This window comes from Leptodactylus fuscus, chromosome 1, assembly GCF_031893055.1.
Source record: "Leptodactylus fuscus isolate aLepFus1 chromosome 1, aLepFus1.hap2, whole genome shotgun sequence".
NCBI lineage: Eukaryota > Metazoa > Chordata > Amphibia > Anura > Leptodactylidae > Leptodactylus > Leptodactylus fuscus.
In genome coordinates this window covers 337,770,167-337,782,779 of record NC_134265.1, presented here as the reverse complement: position 1 = coordinate 337,782,779, position 12,613 = coordinate 337,770,167, and the positions used below count along the sequence as shown (strand labels likewise).

The 12,613-nt window shown below is 43.7% G+C and overlaps 1 protein-coding gene across 3 annotated transcripts in view; it reads right to left on the bottom strand.

The window, feature by feature from the left end:
- Positions 1 to 563: 563 nt before the first annotated feature.
- The window catches only part of KLHL5 (kelch like family member 5), a 40,490-nt gene continuing 28,440 nt past the window's right edge, over positions 564 to 12,613 (bottom strand). For all 3 annotated transcript variants that reach the window (XM_075261317.1, XM_075261312.1, XM_075261316.1), the window contains exons 5-12: positions 11,425 to 11,637; positions 6,506 to 6,692; positions 4,833 to 5,057; positions 4,393 to 4,555; positions 3,934 to 4,146; positions 3,455 to 3,626; positions 834 to 1,785; positions 564 to 614 (exon numbers count right to left, since the gene is read on the bottom strand). In XM_075261317.1, coding sequence (XP_075117418.1) covers positions 1,729 to 1,785; positions 3,455 to 3,626; positions 3,934 to 4,146; positions 4,393 to 4,555; positions 4,833 to 5,057; positions 6,506 to 6,692; positions 11,425 to 11,637 — 1,230 coding nt within the window. In that variant the 3' untranslated portion in view covers positions 564 to 614; positions 834 to 1,728. The remainder of the gene's footprint in view (positions 615 to 833; positions 1,786 to 3,454; positions 3,627 to 3,933; positions 4,147 to 4,392; positions 4,556 to 4,832; positions 5,058 to 6,505; positions 6,693 to 11,424; positions 11,638 to 12,613) is intronic.

Sequence of the window (12,613 nt, the reverse complement as noted above, 5' to 3'; positions counted from 1 at the left end):
AAACAGAGCCACTCTTGTCCAACACTGTGTCTAGTATAAGGTCCGTTTTATACAAGCATTTTTTTTGCTGCATTTTAGGGCACCTTTTTGGACCCGAATGTTACATAGTAAAATAGGAAAATCTCTACCTATGTTGCATTTTTAACATTATTTTTCCTACACTGTGTGTGCCTTTTTTTTTGCCATTTTCCCCCCCTTTTTCAAAAACAAAACATATTCTGGTTCTCATGTTTTATTTTCAGATGTGTTCCTATTAATTTAAATTATAGGAGGAAAAAAAAAACCTTAAAAAAATGCAGTAAACATGGAAAACGGTCCAAAAAAAATAAAAATAAAAATTATATATATATTTACTTACAATAAAATCCATGCAAAAACTAGGTTAGAAGAGATATGTCTACAATTCCATACACAGTCCGTATACAAGAGTGGCACTGATTTTGCAAGAATAAAAACAGCAGCCATGTTTTTATATCCTGAGTGACCCCTTTATTTTATTATAATAGAAAACAGGAATGTTTTTGGAATGTTTAAGAGATTTTCCTTCTATCTACAGGGGTGCATTTAGATTTTTTTGGCGATTGTCTTGATAGCATTGACATGTCAACATTTCCCTTCACACGGCGTAAGCGCGCCGCTCATTTAGACACGTATACACGTGTCCGAGCGCTTGAAAGCAGAGCCCGTTGATTTCAATGGGAAGCGCACGTATATGCCGATATACGCGCGCCTCCCATTGAAATCAATGGGCTCTGTTTTGAAGTGCCGCATTCGGACACATGTATACGTGTCTAAATGAGTGGCGCGCTTACGCCGTGTGAAGGGGCCCTTACAATATGCAAAACCATTATGGTTAGGGGCAATTTTACCAAACTTCCCTTTAAGCTTTCTTCACCTCAAAACACGTGTTTGGTTTTTTCACACTTCTACTGCACCGTTATATTTTTTGTGTTTTATTTGTAAAGTGTTTTCTGCCCCATAAAATTTATTTTATAGATGGTTCGGAATGGTATAAAACCTCGAAGGAATGGTACTTGCCATGCTGATCCCAAATTGCTGCTATTTTTTTTTTTTTCATGGCATTCTGACCCTTAGAAAAAAATTGTCGGAATGAAAAAGAACATAAACGAAAAACTTTGGTCAAATAAAAAGGAACGCAACGTCACCAGGTCACACGTGCAACCACCAAACAGATAAGCCATGTTTCTTCTCTTCGGTTTTCATTCTTTGCTCTTCATCCTCAAGTCTCTCCTGAAGCAGACTCCATATACCATCTGAATACAAGTGGCCCGGGGATCCCCACTCTCGATATTGGCCCCTACACCTCCAGGGGCCCTGAGTGCACTTGCTTTGATTCCGCATGAAGCCATGGCTTTGCACGTGATCGGACAGATATAAGATTGCAATAGAATACTTCAACGTTCTACGTCTGAAGGACCAATACATGACCAGTTACATGGTTTGCCCTGCAAATGCACCTGTAACATATCTAAATAAAACTTCTCTCTGTCTCTTGTATGTTGGTCCGATATAAGGAGTTAAATACTCTCTCATAGATAAATGATCAACATCTATAAAATGTGCAGGTAGAAGGTTATCAGACGTGATAAATAATAGTAGTAGCCTCTAACCATTCACAATAAAGCTGTACGTCCTTCACATACGTCGTGATTGTGTAGCTCTTTGGGACTGTGAAAGTCTGTGCAGAGGACACAGAAAACCTGCAGGCTATAGTCTGACCGTGACGACACAAGCCCCAGCTCTACCAAGGCACAATGGGGCAACCTGGAAGAACAAAGAGAAATTAGGGTGAATCTTCAGATGTCTGGTATGAAAACCAAGGAGTCACTTCGTTTACAAAACCTCTTTATCCAATTGAACCTCAATGTAAATATTAAAGGAGCTGTCCAAGGAGTCTTTTCCTGCGAGGGTTTTTACATGTTGTAACCTAGGGATTCGCATGCTGGTTCCGACACCAGGTTACGTAACCGGAACCAGCACCATGCCCACAGGTCTTGTTCACCACTAGTTACCTGTGATATGGGTCTGGCATTACTATAGTCAGCCAGTCCCTATAGTACAGGTAACCATAGGAGGAGGCAAAAAGACTTGGGGGCTGGGTGCCGGTCCCGATAACGTGACCAGGGATTGGGATCCAGTTGGGAACCCCTAGGTACAGCATCTAAAAAACCTAAAAAAAAAAAACAAACAAACCCAAAACTCTGGATAACCCCTTTAATATTTCCTTATTTATCTGCACTGTTATTCTGCATTGCAATGTATGAATAAATTGACAATTGAGTCTTACCATTCCCCTTATCAATGGGGCCTTTCAATGCATAATCTGACACCAGTTGAGCAGTGTCAAACTCTGTATCCCTATCCTCCCCCTATTGTATGTAGATACACAGTATCACCTATCTGGATAACAGTATATTCACATGGCAGTGCTATGCCCTTGGCCATGACCAAGTACCTTCTCTTTTCATGGATCCTTTATAGACAGTTATTCATTGAGGGATCTGTGAAAACCACCTATGAAAAAAGCAAGTTCTATTTTTTTAACTGATCGGTCAGGCAGCCTGTAAAAACAATGGTGGTGTGGATAGGTCCATTAAATGTTTATGGGGTCATGTGCAGGCTGTTAATACAATGGCTAGCACTTAGAGGAACCCTCCTTGATTCTGCCTCCCATTGTTTTCTTAAAGGATAGATAGGGATTGAAGTAGAACACTGAAAACATAAGTGTCCTGCTCACTCTTGCTATAGAGTATGCGTCATGAAGCTCCCCACTGATCTGGTCCAATAATCTGAAAAAAACAAAGAGGAATTCCAGAAGTCCTCCTTATTTTCAGCTGAACCTACCCCAAGGCTGGGTTCACACCTGTGCCCGAATTCCGTCCCTGAATCCGCTTGAAAAATGCTGAGAGAAAAGTCCTGCAAGCAGGTCTTTTCTCTTAGCATTTTTCGGGCGGAAACACGGCAGACCCCATTATAGTCCATGGGGTCCGCAGGTTTCTGCAGGTAACCACTTTTTAAGCAGATTTGTTTTCCATTTTTCAAGTCCCCAAAGTATTCAATATCTATAATTTACTCGATGTGACAATCATTTTACCAAATATTTGAAACAATGTTTGGTCACAAGATTCAACGTTCTCCCTCCACCAAGAACCTTGCGACATTCACACAACCCCATTGTAAAATGGGCAGTGCCACTGCTAGTGCATTTCTGTAAATATATATATATACATATACACACACACACACATATATATTAGCATGAATATATTTACAAACTTTAGGCACCCCAACAAAGTCGGTGTCCATGCCATGGAGTATATGATTAAGTGACCTCTGCAGATTACCCCATGATTTCTTCTGAGTCCTATGATCAAATAAAATCTAAAGCAATAGTAGAATAGAGGGAGTTATTATAAAATGTATTTTTACTGACCTGTGTCCATTCATTTGTTTGGGGGTCATAAGCCTCCACATTATTGAGATAGCTCTGTCCATCATATCCGCCAACGGCATACAATTTGTCACCCAACAGACAGACACCTACTGCATCCCTGCTAATGCTCATGGAGGCCACTGAAGTCCACATGTCCGTTTTGGGATCATACCTATAAAATTATCAAATTAAGCACATATTTAGTCTTACATGTCTATATTTAGTTCCACATCCCTTTTAGTAAGTGGATCTGGCCATTTGAACAAAACACCTGCCAATCTGATGATTTTAGTGCTGCAACCCCTCCAAAGATGTTCCCTGCTCTGGTCGCCCGCTACAGAGGACACAGCAAGACAGTTTTTAAAGCTACCCATGTTCTCAAAATGTCATTGTACTGGTGGCATACATACAAGGCCGTTTTAATATATTAGGGGGCCTTGTTCAAATGCTACAAATGTACGGCCTGACATGACAATTACCTTTCTACACAATCCGAAAGGCGAGAAGCTAAGTTGGACGCTGGAGCATCATGTCCCCCAATCGCATATAGGAAGCCATTCCATGTGGCTACCCCAACTCCCCCTCTTCTTTTGGACATCTGCGAGCACAACGTCCACTTATTGGTGTGAGGATCAAAGCATTCTACAGACTTGAGGCAAGAACTTCCATCCCGACCACCCACTGCATACAGCCTGGAAGACAAATCAGACCAAGATGTGGCAATTCTTCAAAGAATCATAAATGCTCTAAAAGTTGCAATTAACATGAAGAGAAATGTGGAAATCTGCTTTAAGTTTCAGTGCCAAAACTAAGTTTACTGCTACCTCAGCTATACTAATAAAACCGGAGAGTCTGCCTCCGTCAACAAGACTAGAGAAAACAACTATAGTGGCATGAGATTCATTGAATATATTTCACAAGAATGTTCATTTACTCACTTTCCAGCCAAGATCGCGACACCAACAGTGCTCCTCGGAGTGGACATACTAGCCACAAAGTTCCATTGCCGAGCCTGAGGATCCCACCGCTCCACAGTGTTAAGGTAGCTCCAACCATCATGGCCACCAACGGCATACATTGGGCCTTCTAAAACGGCCACACCTTCAGAATCAGGAGGATAAACTGGTGACTTTTTAATTTAGCAGAATAACTACAGTATTACATAGAGAAGACATGTATAAATTAGCATGAGAATGCCATATTGTACAATACGTACGTTGATAGAACTTTGGTCATATAATACAATGTTCCATACTGCTGTAGGATGAACAACAATATTGTACCTGGGCTACAGTACATGGAGTCAAGTCATTATATAGTAAAGGATAGAATCTTTTTTTAGTATCATATCTGTACAACTCAGTACGCCTGTACTTACCAAGACCATGCCGATGTGTGGACATAGGTGGCATGACGCTCCAGGTTTTGGTTTTAGGATTGTAACACTCCACAGTATTCAATGTCTTCAGGCCATCCCTCCCTCCAACAACATACAGTTTGTCATCCAGCACCGCAACACCAAACTGCAGCCTCCGTCCGTTCATGTTCACTACCGGTGTCCACAAGTTGGTCCGCAGATCGTACTTTTCGATACTAGTCGCTCCTAGATAACAAACCCCCAAAAAACTGTTATTACTTGGCTATACAAGGAGGACAAGTATTTGTACCTGGGTGTTTATGGTATGGCAGCTCAGCTCCAGGGAGTCACCAGGGTTATACATAGTAACACAGTTTAAGTGAACCTGACCTGAATAGAACACTTTTTGCCCCTAAAAAAAATCCATGGCCAACATGCTGAGATATTGTTCTCATCTATACAACTGTTCTTGGTGACAGACTCCCATTAACATTCATAGGACTGGGCTGAAACGCTGCAACTAACCTGTGGTTTAGTATGGCACTGTTGTTGGATGAAAGAAGCCATACTCTTATACCTTGGATAAAGAATATAGGAAAGTAGGGGGGAAAAAAAGGGGGGACACAAGAAGGAAGAGGGGACAGAAAAGACAGTGGAAAACGGGGATAGGAAAGAAGGAAGGGTAGGTAGAAGCATAATAACATTTATTAAGACCAGTGTTCGAAACATTGACCTTAATATAAAATGTACCTCTTGGCACTTCTTTGGCCCAAATATGAAAACTATGAGCAGGTGCAGAGTTGCACTAATTTCTGGCATAAAATTATCGTAACTCTGTCTGGCCAAAAGAGACTCCAATTGATCACAGTCTACTTTTCTTGTCCAAATTTGGCAGGAAAGGTGTAAATGGACGACAATAAATGGAGCAAAAATGGTATGTGCTAAATCTGTTTTTTCAACAGCACAAACCAAATACAAAACCTAAGATAAATTGCCACCCTGAAAAAAAATGGATAATGAACATGCACGGCGTAGTTGGATTTTGCTTTGCTGTACTGTTGTGTCACTTTATGGCATTTACACATTTATTTGCTTTTTTTTTTAAATGTAGATTGTGAGCCCCATATAGGGATATACATATAGGGATCACAATCTGCATTTTTTTTCCTATCAGTATGTCTTTGTAGAATGGGAGGAAATCCACGCAAACACGGGGAGAACATACAAACTCCTTGCAGATGCTGTTCCTGGCAGGATTCAAACCCAGGACTCCAGCGTTGCAAGGCTGCAGTGCTAACCACTGAGCCATTGTGTTGCCTCTGCATTTACACATTATCTTGTTACTAGCCTCAGCCTGTATGGATACAGATAGTTTGGATATGGAGAATTTTTTTTTTTTTAAAAAAAAACACTTTCTCATTTGACACTTCCAGCACAATCCAGATAGGATCACACAAGCCTTCTCTTTCAGCCAAATACAAGCAATTCATGTGTTTTCGGCGTTTTCTGCAATTATCGAATAATTGTACAACATCATTCGCAGTGAAGATTTTTCATTTCCATCCCACACTATACTTGGCATTCATTTCTGGCACATTAGAGCCTCAGTTGCCAGCCGTCCTGTATTACAGTGCCAACCAATTCATTAGATATTTCACTCTCTTAATGTCTTTCCTGGAATAACAGGCTCTTACCTTTAGTGGCATCCATCCCGCCGACGGCAAACAGCATCCCTACAGTAGACTTTCTGGGCTTTGTGCGAGGGCTCTGTAACATGGGTCTCCGTTCAGGCAATAAATGGTATTTCATGGCTTCCATAATTAGTTTCTGACACTCAATATCATCCCTAAATAGTGCATTATTCTCCATGTCTGCAAGAAACTAACAAGATAGCACTTCATTAGAAATCCTATAGGACGACATTTGATATTGCCATTAGTTGTGTGATCCTATAGCACGAGCAGGTCGAGGTTTCTTAAAGTGGGTTACATGTTAGCCTAGACCATCAATAGGTTTTACGGGTTCCTGGAGAGGAAAATGGATGATGACATTTGCAAGGACATTGCACCATCTTGGCAGTCATGTAGGATATGTAATCTACCCACATCATAATGCACAAACTGATAAAGTGCCCTGACCAGCAACATCTGAGCTGCAGAACGTTCAACTGGTATTGGTGTCCATCACAAACTTAGTTTACCTACACAGACACAGCCTGTTATTTGGCAGCACCATCTTTGGCACACTACATATAGCTTTGTTACCATTAAACAATCATGCCGTCCCAATGTCTACCACCGCTACATCTAACACAGCTGATGTCACCAAAACAAGTGATCTAATAGTCTGCTGTGGCGCTCAAAATTCACCCACTTAAATATGTTTCCAAAGACTCGTCTGCAAGTTTGGTTTGTAACAGCAACTGCGGCTCGGAGCAGATCGCGCCTCCCAGTAGCAGTCATCAGCTGAAGGCTGAATAATGGCGCACAGCACAGAGCAGAGAGGGGGACAGAGGTAGTCGGAGACGCACCCCATGCCTCGTCACTGCTTTAGACTGCTGCTCTCTTATACTCCTGTTTCTCAGATGGAAGAGGTGACATGCCAGGTATTAGATCTTCACAAATCTGATATGGATGACTAAGGCCTCACCGCTGGATGCTAGGCGCAGACCTGCTACAGCCTAGGCCGCCTTAACTATAGAGCAAGGAGGCATCTGCACCAGGCCCTATGGTAGTGGGGACTCCCTCAGCTAACCCACATCTTGCTGGGCAGTCCCACATTTTGGGTTATATCCTGCTGTTCCAGTGGCGGGTACCAATTTCACCTCTTTTTGTGTCTTTAAAGGGGCTCTATCAGCAAAATCATGCTGATAGAGCCCCACATATGCATGAATAGCCTTTAAAAAGGCTATTCAGGCACCGTAAAAGTTATATTAAACTACCCCCCCCCCCCGCCCCCCCGGTTTTAAAATAATAACCTAAAAAAGAATGTGCTCTACTTACCGAACGTGCACGCTGGGCAGGCATTCAGGGTGTGTCTTCAACTTCATCCATGCCTCTTCTTCCTCCGATGTCCTCCGGTCCCGTCCTCCTCCGGCACTCGCAAACGGACACTGATATCTCTTCTCTCTCTCTTCTCTTCTCTCTCCAGCAACCCTAAAAGGCTTTTTGAAACCTTTCACTCCTTACTCACACCCAAGGTACAGACGCCATTCACAGACCTTAGTGCTGATGACCTGGCCATGTATTTCCATGATAAAATTGATAAGATCCATCAGGAAATTACTGCCCAAGCCCCAGGTGGCATTGACTCCCACACCTACGATAGTACTGATCCCCTCACCAGCCGCACTTCAGACTGTCTATTCTCATCTTTTGAACCTGTTACAGAAGAGTAAGTCTCCCAGCTACTTTCTTCATCTCGCCCCACAACCTGCAGTAGTGACCCCTTCCCCTCACACCTTCTCCAATCTCTGTCCCCTGCTGTCACTACTTACCTTACTAAAATATTTAACCTCTCTCTCTCTTCTGGAATCTTCCCATCCTCCTTCAAGCATGCTGTTATAACCCCGCTACTGAAAAAACCCTCCCTGGACCTATCCTGTGCTGCTAACTATCGACCCGTCTCTAACCTCCCCTTCATCTCTAAACTTTTGGAACGCCTGGTTTATTCTCGTTTAATCCGTTATCTCTCTGCTAACTCTCTGCTTGACCCCTTACAATCTGGTTTCCGCGCTCTGCACTCTACTGAAACAGCTCTCACAAAAGTCTCCAATGATCTCCTAATGGCTAAATCCAATGGTGACTTCTCTCTTCTTATTCTTCTGGACCTCTCTGCAGCTTTTGACACTGTTGACCATCATCTCCTCCTCACTATGCTCCGCTCAGTCGGCCTCAATGACACTGCGCTCTCCTGGTTCTCCTCTTATCTCTCAGACCGCACTTTCAGTGTATCATTCGCGGGCTCTGTTTCCTCCCCTCTTTCCCTTGCTGTTGGGGTTCCTCAGGGCTCGGTCCTCGGCCCCCTGCTCTTTTCTCTCTACACAGCCCCAATTGGACAAACCATCGCCAGATTTGGCTTCAGGTAGCATCTTTATGCTGATGACACCCAATTATACACATCTTCCCGTGACATCACCCCTGCACTCATACAGAACACCAGTGACTGTCTCTCTGCTGTCTCTAATATCATGTCCTCGCTCTATCTGAAACTAAATCTCTCTAAGACTGAACTACTACTGTTTCCACCATCTAACAGATCTGTCCCTGATATATCCATTGCAGTCTCAGGCCTTACTATAACTCCTAGGCAGCAGGCCCGCTGCCTCGGGGTCATATTTGACGCAGACCTTTCCTTCACCCCTCATATTGAATCACTCGCACGTTCATGTCACCTCCACCTCAAAAACATCTCCAGAATACGCCCTTTCCTTACCAGAGATACACTAAAGACACTTATTGTCTCTCTGATTCATTCTCGCCTTGACTACTGTAACTCCTTACTAATCGGTCTTCCCCTCACTAAACTCTCCCCTCTACAATCTATTCTGAATGCAGCGGCCAGGCTCATCTATCAGGCTAGACGCTACAGCGATGCCTCTGGTCTGTGCCAGTCGTTACATTGGCTGCCTATTCATTATAGAATAAAATATAAAGTTATTACTCTCACCCACAAGGCTCTCCATAATGCCGCACCTCCCTACATTTCTTCCCTCATCTCTGTCTACCGCCCAACCCGTGTTCTCCGCTCACTCAATGATCTAACACTTACATCCTCTATTATCAGAACCTCCCACGCTCGTATACAAGTATACAAGACTTCTCCCGAGCTGCACCACTTCTCTGGAATGCTCTACCCCGGACAATAAGATTAACTCCCAACTTCTACAGTTTCAAACGCAAACTAAAGACGCATCTTTTCAGACAAGCCTATCACAATTCCTAATGCACAAAATTGTCTGAACACTGTATAAGCAATGCCGCCCCTGCTACCTCTTGTGTCACCCCCTCTACCTCATAGATTGTAAGCTCTTTTGAGCAGGGCCCTCAGTCCCATTGTGTGAAATGACGTTCTTTGTTATGTATGTCTGTATCTGAACCCTATAAATTGTACAGTGCTGCGGAATATGTTGGCGCTCTATAAATAAAATGTATTATTATTATTATTATGATATAAAAAAAATAGCCTGGGTGCATGCGCAGTAGCATGCGGCTTCTACTACGGCTACTGCGCATGCACCCAGGTCATTTTTTTTTTTTAAATCAAAGTCCGTTCGCGAGCGCCGGAGGAGGACGGGACCGGAGGACATCGGAGGAAGAAGAGGCGTGGATGAAGATGAAGACACACCCTGAATGCACGCCCAGCGTGCACGTTCGGTAAGTAGAGCACATTCTTTTTTTTAGGTTATTATTTTAAAACGGGGGGTGGGGGGGGGGGGGTAGCTTAATATAAATTTTACGGTGCCTGAATAGCCTTTTTAAAGGCTATTCACGCATATGTGGGGCTCTATCAGCATGATTTTGCTGATAGAGCCCCTTTAAAGACACAAAAAGAGGTGAAATTGGTACCCGCCACCGGACAGCAGGATATAACCCAAAATGTGGGACTGCCCAGCAAGATGTGGGTTAGCTGAGGGAGTCCCCACTGGTGCAGATGCCTCCTTGCTCTATAGTTAAGGCGGCCTAGGCTGTAGCAGGTCTGCGCCTAGCATCCAGCGGTGAGGCCTTAGTCATCCATATCAGATTTGTGAAGATCTAATACCTGGCATGTCACCTCTTCCATCTGAGAAACAGGAGTATAAGAGAGCAGCAGTCTAAAGCAGTGACGAGGTATGGGGTGCGTCTCAGACTACCTCTGCCCCCTTTATAGGCACAGTAGTCAAAGTGTAGTCTGAGATCACAGTACTGCCCAAATGAAGCCAACCTAAAAGGCGGCCAATAACCAGGCACAAAAGAAAATACATCCTAATCTTTGGGGACTGCATTTGTTAGCGGAGCAGTAATATACGTATATTAGCAGTGTTGGACTGGGATGTCTACTGCCCACCAGTGGAATTGTTTCTAGGGACCCGTCACCAGGACAGATCAGCTGTAATGCTACAGCTCGGCTACTGGTAATAACAATGCCATGCTCCTCACCCGCCATAGGATGTGCTCCACTGTGGTACCTAAACCCACCTCTACACTACACATGGCAAGCGAGCAACATATTAAAGGCACGGGGCCCACTGGGGGAGTTACCGGTTCCCCGGTGGGCAAGTCCGACCCTGTATATTAGCCAAAAGGTTTATCAGCTACTTTTCTGAACACGTACATTGACTATATGCTTCTGTCTTATAACTGCAGTGTGAATCACGGCTGACATGCTTCTAATTCAGACATCATCCACAGGTCTTAAATGTGCACTTTTTCAGTTTTATCCAGTTGTATAAAACAGTGGGCTCAGTTATGGGCCGGGGGTATTGATAAGGAGAGCACTTCCCCCAACCTTCAGGCTGCTGTGTATTCATATATCGACAATAGTCTGTCAATCTTGCGAATACATCAGACACGAGCTACAAGCCCGCTATATTATCTTAGACTTTCTATTAGCTAGGAGGTTATAATATTTCTACCTGTGGTGCCAACAGGGGCAGGCGGATATAAGCCAGCAGCTTACTAAGTTCTCGTCGTCTTTGTTCCATATCATGGCGGACCCAGGTAAGCAGAGCGTTCAGAATGGTTTCTTCATTAGGAATGTTCATATCGTCGCTTGCTAGTAGTTTAGCAATTTCTGCCCCCGGCAGCAAAAGAAACTCTTGATTTCTTATAACTTCCATGAAATGTTCCTATAAGCAAAAGTACAGGTGAAATCACAAGTTTTCTACCAAATGGATACCTCAAGTCTAGATTCTGCATTGAAATGCATGCTATCCACAAATCATAGGTCTTCAACCGGTGACAACTGTAGGGTAACTACACACAAGGTGGATTTTTCAGCCTCAAATCTGACAGTACAATTTACAATAAACCCAGAGGAAAATCCACCTTTGCAACATGGAAAGGAGTGAAGAATGTTGAAAAGCTGACTTAAAGGGATCCTATCATTAAAACTCATTTTTTTCTGCCTATCACATAGAAATAGCCTTAAGAAAGGCTATTCTTCTCCTACCTTTAGATGTCTTCTCTGCGCCACCATTCGGTATATAATCCGGTTTTCGTCGGTATGCAAATGAGTTCTCTCACAGCAGTGGGGGCGGTCCCCAGCACTCAAACAGCATTCTCCAGCACCGCCTTCATTTACTTCAGGAACGGGTCTTCTTCACATCTTCCTCCGGTGGTGGCTTCAGATTTCTAGGCCTCAGGTAAAACCGACTGCGCATGCCTGCCAGCCACAAGAAAATGAGCGCTTACAATACTGTGTAAGGGGCCATTTTCTTGTGGCTGGCGGGCATGCGCAGTCGGCTTTGCCCTAGGCCCAAGGCCTAGAAGTTTGAAGCCACCGCCGGAGGATGACCTGTTCCTGAAGAAGATGGAGGCGGTGCTGGAGAGTTCTCTTACAGTACTGGGGATGCCCCCAGTGCTGTTTGAGTGCTGGGGCCCGCCCCCTAGTGCTGCGAGAGAACTCATTTGCATACCAACAGAAACCGGATTATACACCGAACAGCAGCGCGGAGAAGACATCTAAAGATAGGAGAAGAATAGCCTTTCTTAAGGCTATCCCTACGTGGTAGGCAGAAAAAAATTGAGTTATAATAAAAGACTCCCTTTAAGAATCTACATTGAAGTTCAATTTCTCTGCGGAAATTTTCCATTGACCCTAGA